This window comes from Delphinapterus leucas, chromosome X (assembly GCF_059928025.1).
Source record: "Delphinapterus leucas isolate spDelLeu-1000000601 "Yukka" chromosome X, BTC_Dleu_Yukka2, whole genome shotgun sequence".
Lineage (NCBI taxonomy): Eukaryota > Metazoa > Chordata > Mammalia > Artiodactyla > Monodontidae > Delphinapterus > Delphinapterus leucas.
The window spans coordinates 76,890,844-76,904,044 of NC_143150.1; the positions used below are offsets into that span (position 1 = coordinate 76,890,844).

General features: G+C 38.9%; 1 protein-coding gene across 1 annotated transcript in view; it reads left to right on the top strand.

Annotated features, from left to right (window-relative positions):
• The window catches only part of LOC149744299 (dedicator of cytokinesis protein 11-like), a 40,908-nt gene that overhangs the window by 15,544 nt on the left and 12,163 nt on the right, over positions 1-13,201 (top strand). Inside the window, exons 2-4 of the mRNA XM_089904457.1 lie at positions 1,109-1,220; positions 3,417-3,595; positions 7,817-7,933. Coding sequence (XP_089760583.1) covers positions 1,184-1,220; positions 3,417-3,595; positions 7,817-7,933 — 333 coding nt within the window. The 5' untranslated portion in view covers positions 1,109-1,183. The remainder of the gene's footprint in view (positions 1-1,108; positions 1,221-3,416; positions 3,596-7,816; positions 7,934-13,201) is intronic.

Here is a 13,201-nt window from a genome sequence, read left to right on the forward strand (position 1 = left end):
TTCAACAACAACAAAAACAATCATTTAAGAATGGGCAGAGGATCTGAATAGACATTTTTCTAAAGAAGACATACAGGTGGCCAACAGCACATGGAAAGATGTTCAGCATCACTAATTGGGAAACACAGATCAAAACCACAATGAGACATCACCTCATAATCTGTTAGAGTGGAAAAGACAAGAAATAACAAATGTTAGAGAAGATGTGGAGAAATGGGAACCCTCGTACACTGTTTGTGGAACTGTGAATTTGTGTAGCCACTGTGGAAAACAGAATGGAGATTCCTCAAAAAATTAGGAATAGAACTACCATAATATGACCCAACTTTTCCACTTCTGGGTATCTATCCAAAGAACATTAAAACGCTAATTCAAAATGATATGCACCCCTATGTTCACTGTGGCATCATTTACAGTAGCCAAGATATGGAAATAACCTAAATGTGCATTGATGGATGAATGGATAAAGAAGATGTGGTATATATGTGTGTAAGTGTGTGTGTGTCTTTGTATGTGTATATATATAAAATGGAATACTACTCAAACAAAAAAGAATGAGATCCTGCCATTTTACAATGTGGATGGACCTTAAAAGTATTATGCTAAGTGAAATAAGTCAGATGGAAAGACAAATACCATATGATTTCGCTCACATGTGGAATCTAAAAAGAAATGAACAAAAAAAACCCAAAACAAACTCATAGATACAGAGAACAGATTAATGATTACCAGAGGAGAAGAGGTTGGGGGGTGGGCAGAATGGTGAAGGGGGTGTAAACTGTATGCTGATGGATGGCAACTAGACTTGTGGTGATGATCACTTTGTAGTGTATACAGATGTCAAATTATAATGTTGTATACCTGAAACGTATATAATTAAAAAAATCCAATTTCCCAAATGCCAGCCAATGACCAACCATGCAAGCAGGCCTTTTTAAGGTGAGCAGTCTTAGACCTGCTATGTTAACTCTTTACTGCACAGGTCACATTTTAAGGTATGCCTAAAATACTAAACACTTCTGTTTTGAAAATTAATGCACTGTATTTAATTACTAAAATAGTAAATGACTACTAAATAGGAGTTCTTGTATAATTTCTTTGTGTTTAGGTCCTGGCTGAATACAAGTTTGAATTTCTGCAAACAGTTTGCAATCATGAACATTACATTCCTCTGAATTTGCCAATGGCATTTGCAAAACCTAAACTTCAGCGAGTTCAAGGTATGTATTTGTGTTTTCCATCATTAGGGATTGTGTTTTCTTGTTTTTGGCTAGCGCTAGTATAGTATAACGTTTTCTAGTTAAACCAGTCAATCTAAAGGTAATGTCAGAATTGTTGCTATCTGAAGATAGGTTCGTTAATGGTACTCGGCATTTCCTTCATAGTGTCAGTGGTAGTATTCATAGAATGAAGAAATTAGGTGTGTTACATAGATTGCTGCTTAAACACAGATGTCAGATACCAGTTAAATTGCTCTCTGTAGTACTGTTTGGACTCTTATGTGAGACTGAATTAAGAAAAAAAACATATAAATATATTTCTGCTGAGTGGAACATCAAAAGAGAAGTATAAAGACAGAGTAAAATAGTGATATGTATGTATTAAATTGATGAAATGCCTTCAGTTATCTCCATTGCTAGTTTTATTGAATGCTTTGTTGTGTAGCACTATTCTTATGTTACTATGTTTTTTATTTGTCCCTTTTCTTTTCATATATTAATTAGATATTTTTTCATTTGTGGTGGACCGTTTGACTTCAGTAGGTAGGTTTAACTCGGTTCACTCTAAAGTAGTTTGCTGTCTTTAAAAACAATTGATTTCATGAATGGCTAAGATGGATGGGGGCTTTCTTTGCTTTTTAAATCCTCCCTAGCCAAGATGAGGCTTTAGTTAATGTACCCAGAAAACCTAGGAGGTGGTGTATTTGTTAACTCTTAAAATCAGCTTGAGTGTTGATTGCTAGAAGAATCAACTTTAAAACGCCGTCCTCAGAAAACAAGTTTTGGCTCAAGCCAGCATGGGGCTAGAGGGTAGCTGTTCTTTAAGTGTGTCTCATCTCTGCCAGGCTTGCCTCCCTTCTCTCTGACCCTGCTTAATGACTGCTTGGCCGCAGTTTTGGAGGTTGGCTGAAACTACCTGATTCGATTTATTCAGACCCCTGAAGTAAAAAACCTTACTACCATTGTAAAGTCGACCCAGATAAGGCCACCTGGGCTAGTCCGTACTGGTTCTTGTGCATAGAAAGTGGTTGGGATTCACAAAAGAGCATGACCAATGGCAGAAAGAATATCAGCTACCTCGGTCTCTAGGAGGGTAGCTGCTGAGCACCAGTTTCAGTGCTTGAATGCCAGCCAGTGAAAATGGAGAAAAAATATTTAAAAACCCAAGCACCCGTATTCAACTGCTCCCTTATTAGATTCTGAGCATGTATAGCTCTGATACTTCCCCCAGTATTTATTGATGGCTTGAGGAATTCAGGGAAAAGAAGGGATGAGGATTTAGGATTAAATCTGATTTAGCATTTATTAAGTCCTAACTGAATATATAGCATTATATTAAGTGCTGAAGAGGCCAGAAAAGAAATGGAAAACATATCCTTCAGCTTTATGGCCTAACTAAAATTAAAGGGTACGGGAGAGGAAATATAGTAGAAATTTACCGTAGAAATGACTAAACTTGGTCACAGTCCCTTCTGATTGTGACCCAATCAGTTTATAAGGCAACTCCCAACCAGGATATTAGCAGCTGGGATTTAAAATGGACTGAGGATCTAAAAGGAAGTGAAAGAAATAGTTTGAAGCGGTAATTTTATGAAATAAAAGATTTGTATTCGCGTGATGAATTTGAGTGAGATAAGACTGTTTTTCTTATTGTTCTTGTACCCCATTGTATTGGGGCCAATATATAACATTTACTAGAACAGTCAATAGTTAATACTGTTACAGTGATTCAGTTGTCTAGTTTCTCTTCCTTTTCCTACTTTACAAATACAAACAGATAAGTGAATCAAGTATTGCTGTAGAGAATTACTCCAATTTGTAGTTGTAACTAAATCTCTTCAGATATGAAGAAATGTGTTAAAACATTGCCAAATACAGTATTCTTTCATTCTAGATTTTATCCTAAGATTTCTAAGATTTGAAAAGCATCTCGAAAAACAAAGAATTCTAGGGACTATCTTAACGACTGAAATTATCATTAAGGCTATCATCTAGCCCCAATGATGAGTGCTCGTATCTTGTAAAATTTTGCATGCTTATTCTATATGATAAAAGAACTGTTCATATTTGTTAATCATAACAATATAGTTCTTGCTAGCGTGGTCACATATGACTAAGTAATAAATATAGTGCTTTAATGTTAAAGTAATTTTTGAATATTTTTATAAATGGGTTTTAAATTTCATTATACTGCAGATTCAAATCTTGAATACAGTTTATCAGATGAGTATTGCAAGCATCACTTCTTGGTTGGTCTACTTCTGAGGGAAACCTCCATTGCTCTTCAAGACAATTATGATATCAGATATACAGCTATCTCTGTCATAAAGAATCTTTTGATAAAACATGCATTTGACACTAGATACCAGCATAAGGTAAGGATGTTCGTATCATCATCAGTATCACATTAGTTAGTTTCTAAGAAGATTTTATGTTCAAGGTGAAGTTTTCAGTAAGGAACGTTACAGGAGGATTGATGAAGTTATTTTTACAAATACGTTTTGTTTCCGTTTCAAATGATTAGGTTTTAAAAATACTGTTCAGATAACTGTTGAAGAAGAACACTGGTTTTTCAAATCATGTCTAAAGAACAGCACAGCTGCTTCATGATTTGTTACATAAACTAGAATTTTTAAAAAAATTCTTACACAATTATAGCCATGTGCACTCTTTCAAATACACGCCTTAATATATATCCTTAAATATATCTCCCTAAATAAATGCTATTATTGATTATTAACTGATTAATAGTGACACATTAAGTATGTCCAATATATAAAAGATATAAATATGAAGTTTTTCTTCTTACTGAAAAAATGTAGGTGTGGCTGTAAACCTTCCATACATTACACACTGTCTATGTGTGAAGGCCACAGCTGCAGTTGCTTTTTGCCGCACCTTTAACTTAATATATGGGGATGGAGGGTATATTCAAATCTTATTAACATTATACCCTATGGGCTTCAAATAGTAGATGGCAAACTGTATGGATTTAGAATAACCTAACTTACTTACCTGGCTCAAGGTAACATATTATTTCATAATTAAGAATTTGTCCCTTTGTTTTACATTCAAATTTAAATAAAATTATCATGTCATTTATTTACTTTGGAAAGCTGACTTGGAGCTGGATCTTATTCTTTTTCTACAGTATTCCCATTTGTCCTTAAAAAACAGAAAATACCTGCCAGCTACATCCAATTACATTTCTTTAATTATGAAGATTTGTTTTACTTACAAATTTTGCCAGTTTTCTTCATATAATTCTATCCTAAAGTAGATTTAAACTCTTTAGCTTTCAGATGTTATTACTTACTGCAATTTGCATCGTTTTTTTCCACATTATAGTTATAATAACATACTCCCATTTTGTGTGGTTTGCTCTATTATGTGCCACTTTTTGTGTGTGTGTGAATGTTGATATTGACTTAACGTAAGTTAACTGGCATAATATATCTAAATGAAAAGATATCTTAAAGTCATCCATTCCAACCAAGCTTTGTCAAAGCTTTAAAAATGCCAGTTACCACTGGGCTCTGTTTGTACCTAGTAGTAGCGGAGGAAAATGTCTTTAGCCATGATTTCAAAGAATTTGTGGCAAAAGTACAAAATGAAGTTCCTGTTCTTAAAGCACGAAGTTGTATTTTTTTCCCCTGCCTCCTTAGATGAAAGTGAAGGAATATCGGATTTCACTAGTGTCTTACCTAGAGGTAGAACTTTAAATATTTTATATCACATATTTGCACATTATTTACTTTTTAAAATTCTGAGAGCATATATGTACTCACATGCACACACACACATCACTGTTGTTATCTGTAAATAACACTCTGCCTCTTTGAGTGTTTGAGGTTTTAGACTATGGGAAAGATTGACATGCCAGCCTCATTACCCTTTCAGTAATTTCTAAAGCCCTTTCTTTGTTCAAAATCTTCTGACAGGTTTTAAGTGTGTATAGGATTCTCCCCATGAAACTTTGCTTCATGGACCTGCTTCATTCCCTTTCTCTGTTTGGTCCAAAGACTTCACAGGTGGCCTGAGTAAGAGGTCATTTGTCAAATATCGATACATTCACTTAAAACATGTTCACCATTAATGATGATGCCACGGTGAGGGCAGAGAGGGGAGCTTTGAGCCTCTATAATTTCCATTGGGTCCCCCAAAGTGACCCCAAATAAAAATACAGTCAAGAAAAAAATTCTTGCTGTGGAAAGGCTGCTTTGAGACTAGATGTCCTAGTCACCGCCACCCCCCATTCCAACCATGTTGCCTTCCTCAGCCTCTCCTCTAATGAAACTATGGAGATGTCACTGGTCCCTATTATGTGCTACTCAAAAACTGCTTTGGGAGCCCTCCTAATACCATGAGACATCTTTCCTACCCAGAACAAGAATATCCAACATCTAACATTTATTCTGGGGTCTGTATTAGTTCCTGTACCACTGCAAGTGATGTTGACTCCTAAGAATTGCAATTTCTGCTTGGACTGTGGGCAGATTTTTTTTTCTTTTTTTTTTTTATGGTAATCCTACACACATGTTAAAAAAAAGAATCAAAATGCCTCTCTCCCATTCCTTACCTCCATGCCTCAATTCATCTCTCCAGAAGCAACTACTGTTATCAGCTTCTTATATAAACTTCTATTTTATGCATGCACAAGCCAATATGCTATATATATGTCTATATATAAATATATAATAGAAACCATTATGCATTTTTCCTTTGTCATTTAACAATATAGCCTGAAGATTTGATCTGTATTTATTTTAAATCTGCATAGTATTCCATCATATGGATATACCTTATTCTATTTATCTAAACTGTCTTCTGTTAATAGATTCTTAGATGGTTTTCTGTCTTTTGTGCAGACAAAACTTTTAATATATTTGCCCTGACTGCATGCTTTCCTGTGTTCCTGTTCACCTGAGAAAGGTGTAGTAGTATCTCCTTCCCTAGTGATCATTCACTATCAGAACTAAAATGAATTCCCATCTAGAAGCTATAATATTAATAATAGTAGCTAAAATTTATTGAGGACTCACTATATGCCAGGCACTGTATTAAACATTAGCTTACATGAATTAATGTCACTGTTATTATCCCCATCTTACTAAAGAGAAAACTGTGGTTGTGACTTGATCACAATCAAGTAACTAGTAACGGGAGAGCTGGAATTCATGTGTCTAAAATTCAAAATCTGTGCTCTTAACCACTAGACTATACTGCCTCTCAAATCTTAAGTGGGACCCTGGAAAATTAGAGAACTGCCAAGAAAGGGTGATGATGATGGTGGAAACTCTTGAAATCAAAGCCATGTGAAGAATAAAGGAAAGTAGTAACAGCTATTTAGCCTTGTGAAGAGTGAATTAAGACAATTTGTGGTAATTGTCTCCAAATATTTAAAGGGTTGCCATGTAAAGTGGAAGTGGGCTATAACTAGCAGGTAGAACTTAACTGCTAAAGGATTTTTCTAACAGAACCTCTGAAAGGGCTGGAGTGTTTAAGAAGTTTAAAAACTAACCGTCTGTCAAGGATGCAGGTAAGGGCTGTTCCTGCCTTGAGCAGGATATTGAACTAGATCAGTGGTTCTCAAACCTCAGTGCACATCAGCACCATCTGGGGCAGATTCCTGGGACCCAGCCCAGACCTACTGAACCAGAATCTCCTAGCGATAGAGACCATTACTGATTAGGGTTGCGTATTAGAAGTAGGTCTGTTAAGAGTTCCTGAAACTCATAAAAGAGGAAGTACAAATGGACAATTAACATATGAAAAATTGTTCAATTTCAAGAATAAATGGAACTATGAGACACTATTGATCTGTATTCTATAGGTTAACCATTGTACCCTAGAGGCCTTATCTAAGTCTACAGACAAACCTCCCAAAGTCCTAAAGTATGGAGGGCAACTCTTGTGCCATCACAACCACTGGTTTGGCTGATTTGAATGTATGTACGTATCTGGTGAGGAATGTCTATAGCTGAGAAAAGCAATAAATAAATTCGTATAAGAGGTACCACATTCATTAAGATGACCAGTGGCCAGCTTCACTTGCATATTTACAAATATATCAATCTCCCAAGTTGTATAATTGATTTAGGGGGCCAAGATCACGTAATTTTAATTGCAGCTTTACTCAAAGCAAAGACATATTTCTTGAATGAATACAGTAATTCACCATTTTTTTACTTCTTCCATCCATTCATTCAGCTAATGTATATTGACCATATACTATGTGCCCAGGCACTGGGGATGAAGCAGTGAACAAGACAGACAGGATCCCTGCTCTCATCAAACTCAACCCTCGCTGGAGTTAAAGAGCAGGACTAATATGATCTGCTATTAAAAAAAAATAAACTTTTGCCTGTTATGTAGTGATGTTTGAGGGATGTGCTTTGACTCTCTATTGTATATAAATTCAAATACCAACAAAGTGGTGTGGCAGTTAGAGACTATGAGTATAAATAGACTCATGCTTCACTAATTTGTTATGGAAATTAGCTTGCTTTTAGTGTTTAAATGGACAGATGGAGCCAGCTTTATTTGTAATACAGGCATATTATATATCTATTAAGCTTTTGATAATTATTTTTCAGAACCAACAAGCCAAAATAGCACAATTGTACCTCCCATTTGTTGGACTGCTTTTGGAAAATATACAGCGATTAGCAGGTCGAGATACCTTGTATTCTTGTGCAGCCATGCCTAATTCTGTAAGTAGTAATGTGTTTCTATTGGCATTTTATCCTGTTTTATTGACTGTATTCAGAATTAGGGTCATACGCTGTATGGTCTCAATAGTGCACCTTTTACAACATTTTAAATTTATACTTTTTCCTGGAGCAGTGCTTCTCAAATCTTAATGTGGGGGGGACCTTGAAGATGGCGGAAGAGTAAGACGCGGAGATCGCCTTCCTCCCCACGGATACACCAGAAATACATCTACACGTGGAACAACTCCTACAGAACACCTACTGAAGGCTGGCAGAAGACCTCAGACCTCCCAAAAGGCAAGAAACTCCCCACGTACCTGGGTAGGGCAAAAGAAAAAACAGAGACAAAAGAATAAGGACGGAACCTGCACCAGTGGGAGGGAGCTGTGAAGGAGGAAAAGTTTCCACACACTAGGAAGCCCCTCCGCGGGTGGAGACTGCGGGAGGCGGAGGGGGGAGCTTCAGGACCGCGGAGTAGTGCACAGCGACGGGTGCGGAGGGCAAAGCGCGGAGATTCCCGCACAGAGGATCGGTGCCGACCGGCACTCACCAGCCCGAGAGGCTTGTCTGCTCACCCGCCGGGGCGGGCGGGGCTGCGAGCTGAGGCTCGGGTTTCGGTTTTGGACGGAGCGCAGGGAGAGGACTGGGGTTGGCGGCTTGAACATAGCCTGAAGGGGTTAGTGCACCACGACTAGCCGGGAGGGAGTTCGGGGAAAAGCCTGCACCTGCCGAAGAGGCAAGAGACTTTTTCTTCCCTCTTTGTTTCCTGGTGCGCGAGGAGAGGGGTTTAAGAGCGCTGCTTAAAGGAACTCCAGAGACGGGCGCGAGCCGCGGGTAAAAGCGCGAACCCCAGAGACGGGCGGGAGACGCTAAGGCTGCTGCTGCCACCACCAAGGGGCCTGTGTGCGAGCACAGGTCACTCTCCACACCCCTCTTCCACGGAGCCTGTGCAGCCCGCCACTGCCAGGTTCCCGGGAACCAGGGACAACTTCCCCGGGAGAACGCACGGCGGGCCTCAGGCTGGTGCAACGTCACGCCGCCTCTAACGCCGCAGGCCCACCCCGCACGCAGTGCCCCTCCTTCCCCCCCCCCACCCCCGGCCTGAGTGAGCCAGAGCCCCCGAATCAGCGGCTCCTTTAACCCTGTCCTGTCTGAGCAAAAAACAGACGCCCTCCAGCGACCTACACGCAGAGGCAGGGCCAAATCCAAAGCTGAGCTCCTGTGAGCTGTGAGAACAAAGAAGAGAAAGGGAAATCTCTCCCAGCAGCCTCAGAAGCAGCGGATTAAAGCTCCACAATCAACTTGATATACCCTGCATCTGTGGAATACCTGAATAGACAGCGAATCATCCCAAATTGAAGAGGTGGAATTTAGGAGCGAGATCTATGATTTTTTTCCCTTTTCCTCTTTTTGTGAATGTGTACGTGTATGCTTCTGTGTGAGATCTTGTCTGTATACTCTTGCTTCCACCATTTGTCCTAGGGCTCTATCCGTCCATGGTTTTTTTAAATTTTTTTTTCTTAATAATTAATTTTAATTGTAATAACTTTACTATACTTTACCTTCGTTCTTTCTTTCTTTCTTTCCTTCCTTCCTTCCCTCCTTTAGACAACGAATCACCCCAAATTGAGGAGGTGGTCTCTGAGAGCAAGATTTATGATTTTTCCCCCTTTACCTCTTTTTGTGAAGGTGTATATGTATGCTTCTGTGTAAGATTTTCTCTGTAGGGCTTCCCTGGTGGTGCAGTGGTTGAGAGTCCGCCTGCCGATGCAGGGGACGCGGGTTCGTGCCCCCGTCTGGGAGGATCCCACATGCCGCGGAGCGTCTGGGCCTGTGAGCCATGGCCGCTGGGCCTGCGCGTCCGGAGCCTGTGCTCCACAGCGGGAGAGGCCACAACAGTGAGAGACCCGCGTACCGCAAAAAAAAAAAAAAAAAAAAAAGAAAAAGAAGATTTTCTCTGTATAGCTTTGCTTCCAACATTTGCCCTAAGGTTCTATCCGGCCCTTTTTTTTTTTTTTTTTTTCTAAATATTTTTTAATTCAATAACTATATTATACTTTATTTTATTTTTACTGTATCTTCTTTCTTTCTGTCTTTTTCCTTCTTTCCCTCCTTCCTTCCTTCCTTCCTCCCTCCCTCCCCCCCTCCTTTCTTTCCTTCTTTGCTTCTTTCTTCCTTCCCTCCTTTCCTCCTTTCCTTCTTTCTTTCCTCATACTTCTACTAATTCTCTCTACTTTTTCTCCCTTTTATTCTGAGCCGTGTGGATGAAAGGCTCTTGGTGCTCCAGCCAGGAGTCAGGGCTCTGCCTCTGAGGTAGGAGAGCCAACTTCAGGACACTGGTCAACAAGAGACCTCCCAGCTCCACATAATATTAAACGGTGGAAATCTCCCAGTGACCTCCATCTTAACACCAGCACCCAGCTTCACTCAACGACCAGCAAGCCACAGTGCTAGACAACCTATGCCAAACAACTAGCAAAACAGGAACACAACCCCACCCATTAGCAGAGAGGCTGCCTAAAATCATAATAAGGCCACAGACACCCCAAAACACACCACCAGACGTGGAACTGCCCACTAAAGAGACAAGATCCAGCCTCATCCACCACAACACAGGCACTAGTCCCCTCCACCAGGAAGCCTACACAACCCACTGAAACAACCTTAGCCACTGGAGACAGACATCAAAAACAACGGGAACTACGAACCTGCAGCCTGCAAAAAGGAGACCCCAAACACAGTAAGATAAGCAAAATGAGAAGACAGAAAAACACACAGCAGATGAAGGAGCAAGATAAAAATGCACCAGACCTAACAAATGAAGAGGAAATAGGCAGTCTACCTGAAAAAGAATTCAGAATAATGATAGTAAGGATGATCCGAAATCTTGGAAGTAGAATGGACAAAATGCAAGAAACAGTTAACAAGGACCTAGAAGAAATAAAGATGAAAAAGCAATGATGAACAACGCAATAAATGAAATTAAAAGTACTCTAGATGGGATCAATAACAGAATAACTGAGGCAGAAGAACGGATAAGTGACCTGGAAGATAAAATAGTGGAAATAACTACTGCAGAGCAGAATAAAGAAAAAAGAATGAAAAGAACTGAGGACAGTCTCAGAGACCTCTGGGACAACATTAAACGCACCAACATTCGAATTATAGGGGTTCCAGAAGAAGAAGAGAAAAAGAAAGGGACTGAGAAAATATTTGAAGAGATTATAGTTGAAAACTTCCCTAATATGGGAAAGGAAATAGTTAATCAAGTCCAGGAAGCACAGAGAGTCCCATACAGGATAAATACAGGGAGAAATACGCCAAGACACATACTAATCAAACTGTCAAAAATTAAATACAAAGAAAGCATATTAAAAGCAGCAAGGGAAAAACAACAAATAACACACAAGGGAATCCCCATAAGGTTAACAGCTGATCTCTCAGCAGAAACCCTACAAGCCAGAAGGGAGTGGCAGGACATACTGAAAGTGATGAAGGAGAAAAACCTGCAACCAAGACTACTCTACCCAGCAAGGATCTCATTCAGATTTGATGGAGAAATTAAAACCTTTACAGACAAGCAAAAGCTGAGAGAGTTCAGCACCACCAAACCAGCTTTACAACAAATGCTAAAGGATCTTCTCTAGACAAGGAACACAAGAGAAGGAAAAGACGTATAATAAGGAACACAAAACAATTTAGAAAATGGGAATAGGAACATACATATCGATAATTACCTTAAATGTAAATGGACTAAATGCTCCCACCAAAAGACACAGATTGGCTGAATGGATACAAAAACAAGACCCTTATATATGCTGTCTACAAGAGACCCACTTCAGACCTAGAGACACATACAGACTGAAAGTAAGGGGATGGAAAAAGATATTCCATGCAAATGGAAACCAAAAGAAAGCTGGAGTAGCAATTCTCATATCAGACAAAATAGACTTTAAAATAAGGACTATTAAAAGAGACAAAGAAGGACACTACATAATGATCAAGGGATCGATCCAAGAAGAAGATATAACAATTGTAAATATTTATGCACCCAACATAGGAGCACCTCAATACATAAAGCAAATACTAACAGCCATAAAAGGGGAGATCGACAGTAACACATTCATAGTAGGGGACTTTAACACCCCACTTTCACCCATGGACAGATCATCCAAAATGAAAATAAATAAGGAAACACAAGCTTTAAATGATACATTAAACAAGATGGACTTAATTGATATTTATAGGATACTCCATCCAAAAACAACAGAATACACATTTTTCTCAAGTGCTCATGGAACATTCTCCAGGATAGATCCTATCCTGGGTCACAAATCAAGCCTTGGTAAATTTAAGAAAATTGAAATTGTATCAAGTATCTTTTCTGACCACAACGCCATGAGACTAGATATCAATTAGAGGAAAAGATCTGTAAAAAATACAAACACATGGAGGCTAAACAATACACTACTTAATAATGAAGTGATCACTGAAGAAATCAAAGAGGAAATAAAAAAATACCTAGAAACAAATGACAGTGGAGACACAATGACCCAAAACCTATGGGATGCAGCAAAAGCAGTTCTAAGGGGGAAGTTTATAGCAATACAAGCCCACCTTAAGAAGCAGGAAACATCTCGAATAAACAACCTAACCTTGCACCTCAAGCAATTAGAGAAAGAAGAACAAAAAAAACCCAAAGCTAGCAGAAGGAAAGAAATCATAAAAATCAGATCAGAAATAAATGAAAAGGAAATGAAGGAAACGATAGCAAAGATCAATAAAACTACAAGCTGGTTCTTTGAGAGGATAAACAAAATAGATAAACCACTAGCCAGACTCATCAAGAAAAAAAGGGAGAAGACTCAAATCAATAGAATTAGAAATGGAAAAGGAGAAGTAACAACTGACACTGCAGAAATAAAAAAAATCATGAGAGATTACCACAAGCAACTCTATGCCAATAAAATGGACAATCTGGAAGAAATGGACAAATTCTTAGAAATGCACAACCTGCCAAGACTGAATCAGGAAGAAATAGAAAATGTGAACAGACCAATCACAAGCACTGAAATTGAAACTGTGATTAAAAATCTTCCAACAAACAAAAGTCCAGGACCAGATGCCTTCACAGGTGAATTCTATAAAACGTTTAGAGAAGAGCTAACACCTACCCTTCTCAAACTCTTCCAAAATATAGCAGAGGGAGGAACACTCCCAAATTCCTTCTACGAGGCCACCATCACCTTGATACCAAGACCAGACAAG